Genomic DNA, 10,746 nt, shown 5'->3' with positions numbered 1-10,746 from the left:
TAGAGATTTCATGGTCTTTTGAGGTAAAGCCTTATAAACAGGCTCATTTCTTTCTACGTTTCTTCTCCATTTTGTATTAAAGGATTTGGTCACTCAGGATGTGGTAGCTGAGTCCTGTACCCCATTTCTGATGGCAAAGTTGACTCCCTAGAAGAATTAGGAAAGCTGATTGCAAGCCAACCTGTAAGGCAGGGCAATATAGAAAATAATTAGATTCACATTTGTGCAAATGTATAGCCCGGAAAATCACAAAAGATAGACACCTTTAGCAGTTAGTACTAGAAATAACACAGAAAAAGTTGTTCATATATTTCATTTAGTAATTTTTCACAAGTGTTCGTTTCTTCCTTGCTCACCCAGAGCACACATTGAACACTCAGGCATTAACCTGACAATAGAACAGGCAACAGTGACAACCAACCTCTACCAGCCTTTGTGTAAGGGGAGCAAAGAGAAAAAAATGACAAGCCAGGAAGGCTTTCCTTGCTTTCCATGCAAGGAAAAAGTAAAATGTAAAATAAAATATTAACATGATAAAAAGTGTCCACAGACACTTAAAAAAGCATGGAGGCTTTTTTCCAGTCAGAAATGCAGCAAATAGAAATTCTGCTATGGTATGCCATTTTACACAAGGAGAATCAAATCCAAACTCTGTGCCAAGGGCTGGTAAGGACAGGAAGCAAACTTTCAGTCCCTGTGCTTGTAAAATAAAATTAGCATGAAAAAAGTCTTTCAAATTTTCTTGAGGTGGAACATGAGCTACTTACAATGTGGGCTCACAAGGTACAGGAACCGTTCAAGAAAAATTGCAATTTTTTCTTTGCAATTGCTAGCATTTTTTAAAATTCCAAGCATTTATCTCACAATTGATAGATAAAAAGCCATTAAGAGATGAGCAAAGAGAAACATTTTCATCTGGTCTGTCACACTACGTGGAGAAGTAGAGCAAAACTATACACTGGTGCAGCGACCAGGATTGAAAAGTAGGAGCCTTATTAGGGAATTCACACCATTTAAGACAATGACGGGATGACTTCACAGCACAAAAGAATGAATCAAGTCTGCATGTGACAGCTCTCACCTCCATGTTATTTAATGATATTTAGCATTCTCAAGTATTTCCTTGTAACAGGGATAGAATTTCCCTCTATTTCTGACTGACAACACCATGACAGACTGTAAACTGCTCGTGATTACAGAGTTTCCTCTTCGTTCTTAAATTAGACAGTTACTGTACATTAACTGCTGATATTGGCTGAGCTCTGCTTACCTTATCACTTCGTTGGTTTATAACCCCTAACGCAATTAAAAAAAAAAAAATCAACTACGCTAATGAGCAAAACAAACATCCTTATGGCCGATAACAGACTGTATGCAAGCATGATGCTGAAATACCATAGAAACCAAGAGCAAAGGAACAACACGCTCGCACCTTTATTCTGTTTAATACCCTTAGCGTTTGGGGCTGGAAAGGAACTTAAACTTGTTAACTTGTCCTAGAATGGCCACGTTTGGAGTTACTCCCCGGTTTTTCTGAAGCGAGGGTAGCCCAGACTGAACCACGGGATCTCCGCAGAGATGGCCGGCCGGGAGAGGCCCAGAGAGCACGGGCGCCGAGGCGGCGGGCAGCCGAGGAGCCATCCCGTTCAGGGAGCTCGGCCCCTGCCGCAGCAGGACGAGGCAGCCCCAGAAAAGAGGGACACCGGGAACGGCGACCGGCTGCTGGAGGCCCAACTGCTGCCCGCTCCGCTCCGCCACCCCCAAAGCTTGACAGCACAGCGCTCCCCCGCAGCCTACACACAGAAACGGCGCGGCGGAAGCAGCAGCCTCACCGCCGCTCCGCTCCCCTCCCCTCCCCCGCGCTGCTAGCCCACCGCCCACTCACCGTGCCGCCACCGGGCCCGCCGCCGCCATTTTGTGCGCTGTTTACCACAGTACTCTCGCGAGAGCCCCATAGCACCCAGCGCATGCGCACGGCGCGGGGCGAGGGGGCTGCGCGGAGCGCGCAGGTGCGGGGAGGCGTAATGGCGGCCGAGGTACGGGGGATTACCGTGAGGGAGGTTACCCGCCGGAGCCGGTAAGGAGGCCGGGAGCAGCCGGCCTTTGAAGAATCACAGAATGGTTTGGGTTGGAAGGGACCGTAAAGATCATTTAGTTCCTACCCCCTGCCCTGGGCAGGGACACCTCCCACCAGACCAGGTTGCTCCAAGCCCCCTCGAACCTGGCCTTGAACCCCTCCAGGGATGGGGCAGCCACAGCTTCTCTGGGCAACCTGGGCCAGGCTCTCACCACCCTCACAGCAAAGAATTTCTTCCCCAGATCTCATCTCAATCTCCCCTCTTTCAGTGTCAAACCCTTCCCCCTCATCCTGTGGCTCCCCTCCCTCATCCAGAGTCCCTCCCCAGCTTTCCTGGAGCCCCTTTAGGGACTGGGGCCTTCTCTTCTCCAGGCTGAACCCCCCCAACTCTCTCAGCCTGTCCTCACAGCGGAGGGGCGTCAGTCCTTGCAGCACCTCCGTGGCCTCCTTTGGCCCCACTCCAACAGGTCCACGTCCTTCCTGATCTGAGGATTAAGGCTGTTTGAGAAATGGATTCTTCAGATGTGGTTGAGGGGGGTCTAACCCCAGCCAGGAAGACTGGAGATTCTTTATTCAGTTTCTCCAGCCATATTTGAGATTGCTGAAGCAATATTTAAAATATTCACACTTTGAAGAAGAAAACATACAAGCTTATCTCCAAATTCCTTTACAGGTCTGTAAGACTTTTTCAGTCATTTAAATAACCTCCATGTCGGTGTTACCTTGCCATACACCTTAATTTTGAGAAGTTCCTTAAGTAAGATCATTCAAAAGCAACAACATTTGCACTTAAAACATACAAACATCTGCTGCTAGAAGAACAGAAAAGTTACACAAAACTATGTAATAAAGAAACAATACAGTTGACTGGAATTGGTTTATTTGAACAGAATGATTTTTGGGGGCCCTTTTCTGACAGATTGGGGGAATTCTCAAATTCTTTACAAGTTGTCAAGTTTACAAGTTATCCGATCCTGCCAAATTACCTTGAAGAGAAGCGAACAGAGATCAACCTCAACAAGATCAGCTCTTTGTCGTGGAGGATAGCCAAGCTATTTAATACAAGGATACAGCAAGGATCCAGACTTCTGATGTCAAGGTTGCAGGTAGCTTGTTGAGCAAGGTATGGATAAATTACAGTAAGTCCACCAGGGTTCACTAAACAGTTTTGCAGCACTGATCAGAATATAGCACTCATTACACAGGACGTTTGGATATTCCTATTTCATTTTGCATGTTAAAGCTTCTTTGCGTATAATTCTGCCAAAATACATTGCAAACCATGCCCAGATCCATTCAGGTATGCACTCACCCAATGTGAACTGTGGAGAGGCACAGGGAGACGAGAAAAAGAAAGGAAGGGAGAGATTAAAATATATTCCATGAAAAAAACCAGTTTTTCAAATTACCACTAAAGCAAGGAAAAACCTGCTCGAACATCAGCAACTAAGCCTTAAATTCAATCCCCTGAAAGTAAATTATTTAGACATTTTGGAAGTAGTGCACACGACTGAACAGTTAGCTTCTGCAAATAAATTCTGAAGTGGTTTGCCCAAGTTCGCAGCAGTAGTACTGTCCACTTCCTTTAACTGCCACATCTTGCCAGAATCCTTCCCATCTCTTTTATTCCTTTTGGACTAATCCCTACTTCAATTCCTTCTACTTGATCTAATGCTACAGAAAGCCACTCAGTAGGACACATGAGATGTGACCAACATTCATAAAATTACTTTGGAGCCCATAGTCTGTCCCCAAAAATGAAAACCCAACATACGTAGGACCTGCTTCCAGGTAGCGTAGAATAAAAACGTGGGGGTTTTCCCCGCTGTTACTCCATCCTCCCTACCCACTCCTCCCCAAAGTAAAAATACGCTCAATAAATTAAGACTGAAAAAAGCTGTTTCTGTTCACAGAAGACAGTGAAATGCTTGCCCAGTCAGCAACACCCCAAGTGAAACAAGATACCCTGTGCTTTTGAATAAAAAATTGTCTCTTTCCCATTTCTGCTGTGCATTTCAAGTGGGAATTGGATTCACCCTGTCATTCTAAAAATAAGCATGCCTGAGTGTAATTTTCTAAAGCAGAATTAGTGAGAAAATACAGTGCAATGCCTTGGAGTCCTACAGTATATATTGCACTGTTTCAGGATACAAGCATGGTTTTCATTCAGATTCCTAAGAAAGTAAACAGCTTGCTTACTTTCATTGACCAAACAGGAAATAGTTTAATGAATTGTTACCTTTATTGCGTGCTTCCAGTATCCAGTAGTCCTTGTGGATAACCCAAGAGTAGAAACAGCATGACTTGCATATTCTTCGGCAGAAGGAAAAAAGAAAGATCTCTTTGATGCAGTGCTGCTGCATGCTACCATTTTTGTGGCAATTACGAATGGGGTTAAACTCTGAACAAAAATTCCTTTTGAGGCATACTCATAATGTAGTGCTCTACTGAAATAGTCCAAGTAGGTCTAGAAAGACAAAAGCAGAAAGAGACGTCTTTTCTTCCTTTTCTAATAAAAAGAAGTTTTAGGGCAGAGTTTTATATAAAACCTTGAATAAATAGTATAGATATACACATTTCTAAAGCATTACCAACAGTTCTATTTGTTGCTGTTTGCTAAAAATCTGCAACAGTACTTGTAGGACAAAGTGACTGCTTAAATCTCTGATGTGAATTTAACAAGAAAATCTGACAATTTCTGCCTAAAAACAATACAGAAACATTTATTTAATGTAAAACAAACACCTTGTTTAGTTTGGGGGCACTGCAGGGGACACTCCAAATCTAACTATATATACTACTGTCAAAAGGACAAAATGAAGACCCATTCCTTAACACATTTACAGGTGAACTTCATATTCCAGCTGATCTTCCCCAGAAGCTAGGTTAATTACTTCCTGGGACTCCCTTGTGCATTTGTTTATGTGCATCTGTATTATCTCCTTTAGTTCATTTTATGTTTACAGAATAATACAGAAAAGCACAAGCCTGATAACTGGGGTTGCTGGAATCAGAGAGACGGGAAAACGAGCACGGCTCAGTCTTATCAAGGAGCAACACTGATGCCACACTGAAGCTACTGCTGCGCTGCACACTCAGTTACCCCCTGAGAAAGAGCATTTTAGACTCAGCTTATGAGTGAATGGGTTTCTACTCCCAAACGGCCTCACAAAAGCTTGGTTCCCAACAAACTGTTAGGAGAGCACTTTCTACAAATGCTCTTATGCCTGCTTTAGGAAAACAAAATAACCTACCGCTTCAAACACCTTACACTGTTAAGGCACAGAGGCTTAGGATGTTAGAGCGGCTTGTTCCCACAAGCCGATGCACAGAGGCCAGGCTTTAAACCAGATTGCTGATCTAGGACTTCGATTAATGCTGGCAGCTAAAGGAAGAAACTTTGGTACACCTGGTTTTGTTCTGTTCTTTTTCATTCAGGCCTTTTAATTGTTTTAGTTGCAGTTTTGCATACACTTAACCAAGGGAGGAGATACTCTGCAACAGGAACAGGAATGTTAAAACTCCCTGCCGATTTTCTTCAGTGGCTTATACCTGGGGTAGTAAGAGCTGGTTTTGCTCCAGTACTCGCAAAAGCTATCCCAGGAGCAAGGCTGCACAGGGGTTAGGCTACAGCAGAGGGCAGCCACCCGCAGTTGGGAGCAACAACCACTTGTGTTTACACTCCAGACAGAGACAAGATCCTTCTACAATCTCCACTGCTTTTGTGGATTCAGCAGCAAGTCATCCACTGTAAATCCACATTCACACTTCCAGCATCACCCAGCTGCCCCATCCTATTCGTTACAGACTGGATCTCCCCAGGAAAAATAATTATGAGGGGGAAAGTTCTTTTCACTTCTCCCCAAATATGGTACAGACAATGATTTAAGAAGCCTTCTGCCACTTGGTGTTAGGTGAAGAAGTGGCTTGATTTGGCCACAGCCCTTGTCATAATGGTGGTCTAAGCATTAGTAGAGAGCCCTTCTTGCTACCAAATACGACTGTGTAGGTAGCTTGAGGTATGTCTGCACAGTTCAGCTGAAGAAGACAGAGCCGAAATTCTTGACCCTTTCAATGGCTCATAGAACTGACACTTTGCTTTCCACATCATTCCCCTGAGGAAGGTAACATTTTTCGTAAAACTACTGTTATGCCACCGTTCACACATAATCCAAATAGCACTGAATTTGTTTCAAAGCCCAGTATTGGTGAACACAAAGAGTTTACTGCATATTATGTGTTAACATTCACCTCCGATACTTGAACAAATCCCTAGAAAACTTTGAAGTATATTACGATATCCTTGCTGAATGTGTTTACAACCAAGCTATAATGCATCTACTTTTCAGCGCACATCATTAAACATTACATCCCAACTTACTTTAGAGGCTCCATAGATTGTCAGCATTGGTGTCGGCTGACAACAGGACGCAGAAGAAACATTCACAATTGCCCCTCTCTTCTTCTCTACCATGCGCGGCAGCACAATATGCATCATCATGTTAGCAGAAACAATATTTATGTTGATCATGTCCCACAGCACATCCTCTGACAGGTTGGTAAAATAGTCCGGGTAGGGATAAAACATTCCTACATTATTCACCAAAATGCCAATTTCTTTGTCTTTCAGAGCCTCCCTAATGGCTGGGTAAGGCTCACGCCCCTTGCTGAAGTCAGCTATTATGAAATCTGTTTCAACTTTATAGGTTTCAGATATGCTTCTAGATACAGCCTCCAACTTCTCCTTGTTTCGGCTGATTAAGATGATGTTGACACCACGCTTTGCCAGTTCTTCAGCATACGCCTTCCCAATACCGTCTGTGCTACCTGTAATAGAAAACAGAAAGACAAGGTGAAAATCAGAACAGCCCCAGCCTTCTCTTTTGCCAGTCCTTTCAATTATAGCTTTGTTCCCTTATCTGAAGATCACGTGGCACTGAATATGGTGATCTCAAAACCACAACAATAAAGACAATGTCATAGAATCATTTAGGTTGGAAAAGACCTTTAAGATCGAGTCCAATTGTTAACCCAGCACTGCCAAGTCCACCACTAAACCATGTCCCTCAGCACCAGATCTACCCATCTCTGAAATACCTCCAGGGATGGTAACTCAACCACTTCCCTGGGTAGCCCATTCCAATGCTTAATAACCCTTTTGGTGTAGAATTTTTTCCCAATATCCATCCCAAACCTACCCTGGTGCAACTTGAGGCCATTTCCTTTTGTTCTATCACCCGTTCCTTGAGAGAAGAGACTGCCCCCCCCAGCTACACCCTCCTTTCAGGGAGTTGTAGAGAGCGAGAAGGTCTCCCCTCAGCCTCCTTTTCCCCAGTCTGAACAACCCCAGCTCCCTCAGCCACTCCTCACAAGACTTGTGCTCCAGACCCCTCACCAGCTCCGTTGCCCTTCTCTGGACCTGCTCCAGCACCTCAATTCTTTCTTCTAGTGAGGAGCCCAAAACTGGATACAGCACTCAAGGTGGGGCCTCACCAGTGCCAAGTACAGGGGGACAATCACTGCCCCAGTCCTGCTGGCCACACTTCCTGATACAGGCCAGGATGCTATTGGCCTTCTTGGCCACACTGCTGGCTCATATTCAGCCAGCTGTCAACCAACGCTCCAAGGTCCTTTTCCGCTGGGCAGCTCCAGCCACTCTTCCCCAGGCCTGTAGTGTTTATGGGGTTGTTGTGACCCAAGTGCAGGACCTGGCACTTGGCCTTGTTGAACCTCATACCATTGGCTTTGGCCCATCGATCCAGCCTGTCCAGATCCCCCTGTAGAGCTTTCCTACCCTCAGGCAGATCAACACTTCCTCCCAACTTGGTGTCATCTGCAGGCTTACTGAGCGTAATTACTTTTTTTCCTCAGTTCCAGCTAAAGCTCTCTATTCAGCCAGGCCGGTCTTCTTCCCCGCTGGCTTATCTTATGTCACATGGGGATGGCCAGGTCCTGCACCTTTAAGATTTCCTTCTTGAAGAATATCCAGCCTTTCTGGATATTCTCCTTCCCCTTCAGGACTGCCTCCCAAGGGACTCTCTCAACCAGTCTCCTAAACAGGCCAAAGTATGCCCTCCAGAACTCCAAGGTGGCAATTCTGCTGACCCCCCCCTCTGTACTTCCTCAAGAATCGAAAACTCTATCACTTTGTGATCATTATGTCCAGACGGTCTCCAGCCATCACATCCCCCACAAGTCCTTCTCTGTTCACAAACTGCAGGTTCAGCAGGGCACTGTCCCTAGTTGGCTCCTCACCAGCTATGTCAGGAAGTTATCCTCAACGCACACTCCAAGAACCTCTTAGACTGTTTCCTCTCTGCTGTACTGTATTTCCAGCAGATGCCTGGTAAGTTGAAGTCCCCCACAAGAACAAGGGCTAGCGATTGTGAGACTTCTCCCAGCTACTTATTTCATCTGTCTCTTCATCCTGGTTGGGTAGTCTATTACAGACTCGCAACATGCTATCTGCCTTGCTGGCTTTCCCCCTGATTCTCACCCATAAACACCCATTCTCACCCACGCACACACCTATTGCCCCCATTGTTAAGCTCTAACCAAAACACTCCCTAACATACAGGGCCACCCCACCACCTCTCCTTCCTGGCCTACCCCTTCTGAAGAGTTTACAGCCATCCTTTTGCAGCACTCCAGTTGTGTGTGTCATCCCACCATGTTTCCATGATTGTCAGTAGCAACCTTCTGCAATCCCACCTCATACAAGTTTTATATTTTCTATGACAACAACAGAGAGCTTAGAGTAGAACCTTAATGAAAGGCAAGGACATCAGTGGTACATACATGACTTAACCTCGTTGAAGAACTCGAGCACATGTGAAAAGTACATAGCAAAAAAAGGATTTTGTCTGCATCTCTGTCTACACCTGTATGTGTTCCGGTTATACCTTGCAATTATGGGTAAAAATTGCTCTGTGATTCTTTCCCAGGAGTCAGTCAATGCACTGAGCTCACCCATCTCCTGAGGAAGTGAATTTAGTAAGGCACTGAACAACTGTCACTGCTCAAGCAGATGAACTTGCAACCTGAGATAATGCAGGCCCAGCTTGTGACATAAAGCTCAACCAACAATATAAGCTAGCAATTTTTATAGTACCAGCAGAGTATTTTATATAAACATAAGCAAATATCCTGCTTCAGTCTCTTACCAGTGACCACAGCCCATTTCCCATACCGCTTGACAAGATCAATCTCGCCACCCAGCTTTGGAATTAAATGCAACCTCAGCATGCTGTAAGTGTCAAACGCAAGAGACACACACTTTCTGACTGTGTACCACGCTCCAACTATAGCCAGAGCCTCTATGTAAAAACTGCAGGAACGACTGATCTCTCTGTACAAGAGGTAGAAACGATCCACTGCAGCCATGGTGATCACAAGCCTGGAAAAAAATAAGAGAGACATAGGCAGTTACAATCACCTCTTGGGCCACATAAACTCTTCAGACTGAATAGATAACTTTTGAGAGTCAGCACATGCAGCCTGAGCACCATTTTGATGCAGAAAAAGCCACAAAAATGTGGGTATTGCCTACCATCATCCTTACTGTTTTAGCTACTGTTTAGCCCTTGTTCAAGGGTTTAGCTGTTAATCAGTTATACTGCAATAACACAAACCAACAATGCTGTAAATGAAACAATTTGAGTCCAAGCAGATACGGGAAGCTTAACATGTAAAAATTAGGTTTTCACTGAATTTCACTGAATTTTTAGAGTTGGAAGGGACCATAGAGATCATCTAGTCCAACTCCCCTGCTGAAGCAGGATTGCCCAGAGCATGTCAGAGCATGTTACTCAGGACTGCATCCAGGCGGGTCTTGAAAATCTCCAGAGAAGGGGAATCCACACCCTCCCTGGGCAGCCTGTTCCAGGGCTCTGTCACCCTCACCGTGAAGAAGTTTTTTCTCATATTTGAGTGGAACTTCCCATGTTCCAACTTGTGCCCGTTGCCCCTCGTCCTCTCACTGGCAAACAGTTTTGGAAGATTAAGATTTACCCGTAGAAGAGGCAAGGAAAACAAGCTGAGCACACAAGAAATAACAGACTCTCCCAAGCACAAAAGGCTACAGGAGAGACTCAGCAAGCTGAGACAGACACGTAACTTTATATAAAGTCCCCAGTGCTATCCTGAAACACTGCCCCTTTCCCAGCAAACACACCGCATCTGCCGTGTCCTTATGGCTTGGAAAGCCTTGAGCCACGGGACGGTGCCCCGCATTAATGTCACCGGCTTTCACTAGAAAGCTTGCCGTGCCTCCCAGGGTTTTTACGAGTGAGCAATTTTTTAAAAACAAGCACAAAAACCAACCGCCACCTCCTCGGCAGCACCTCATCTACAGCCGGAGCCGGCTCCTCACCACCGCCGCTGCCTTTAGGGCCGCCCACCCCCTGCCCGCTCGCCCAGCCGCACTGCGGGCCGCAGGCCTCACCCTCCGGGGACGGACAACGCCGCTCGGGAGCGGCCCGCCGCCTCAGCCCCGGCTCTGAAGGAAAACACCCCCGCGCCGTTACCCCGTTACCCGCCCGCCGCGGGGCCGGGCCCTTCCGGCAGCTCGGATCGGCACCGCCCCGGCCCGCCGCCGCCTACGCCCTGCGCGGGGCCGCCGGGAGCGGCCGCGGGGCCTTGTGGGGCTGCGCGCGGCGTCGCCATAGCGA

At 46.1% G+C, this 10,746-nt stretch overlaps 1 protein-coding gene across 4 annotated transcripts; it reads right to left on the bottom strand.

Moving 5' to 3' along the window:
- Positions 1 to 2,925: 2,925 nt before the first annotated feature.
- Positions 2,926 to 10,687, bottom strand: HSDL1 (hydroxysteroid dehydrogenase like 1). 4 transcript variants are annotated; one of them, XM_074158202.1, is made up of 5 exons: positions 10,603 to 10,687; positions 9,241 to 9,473; positions 6,459 to 6,904; positions 4,317 to 4,544; positions 2,926 to 3,399 (listed from the first exon to the last, which is right to left on the bottom strand). In XM_074158202.1, exons 2-5 carry the CDS (start codon positions 9,458 to 9,460, stop codon positions 3,298 to 3,300), a joined length of 996 nt encoding a protein of 331 aa, XP_074014303.1. In that variant the 5' UTR covers positions 9,461 to 9,473; positions 10,603 to 10,687; the 3' UTR covers positions 2,926 to 3,297. The 4 variants fall into 4 exon arrangements, with proteins under 4 accessions (XP_074014303.1, XP_074014304.1, XP_074014305.1 ...); XM_074158203.1 differs by having other exon boundaries at positions 10,521 to 10,666; XM_074158204.1 differs by lacking the exon at positions 10,603 to 10,687 and adding an exon at positions 10,406 to 10,574.
- Between the last annotated feature and the right edge of the window lie 59 nt (positions 10,688 to 10,746).

The sequence above is a fragment of the Numenius arquata genome, chromosome 13 (assembly GCF_964106895.1).
Source record: "Numenius arquata chromosome 13, bNumArq3.hap1.1, whole genome shotgun sequence".
Taxonomy (NCBI): Eukaryota; Metazoa; Chordata; class Aves; order Charadriiformes; family Scolopacidae; genus Numenius; species Numenius arquata.
Note: the sequence above shows the minus strand (reverse complement) of the source record. Positions and strands in the feature narration are given on the sequence as shown.

Excerpts from the sequence above, each read along its gene's own strand:
- HSDL1 (XM_074158202.1), bottom strand. The coding sequence starts at position 9,460 with ATGGCTGCAGTGGATCGTTTCTACCTCTTGTACAGAGAGATCAGTCGT. Across the intron at positions 4,545-6,458 it reads CAATCTATGGAGCCTCTAAA|ACCTACTTGGACTATTTCAG; the intron begins GTAAGTTGGGAT and ends TTGTCTTTCTAG. Across the intron at positions 3,400-4,316 it reads ACTGGAAGCACGCAATAAAG|TTCACATTGGGTGAGTGCAT; the intron begins GTAACAATTCAT and ends GCCTCTCCACAG.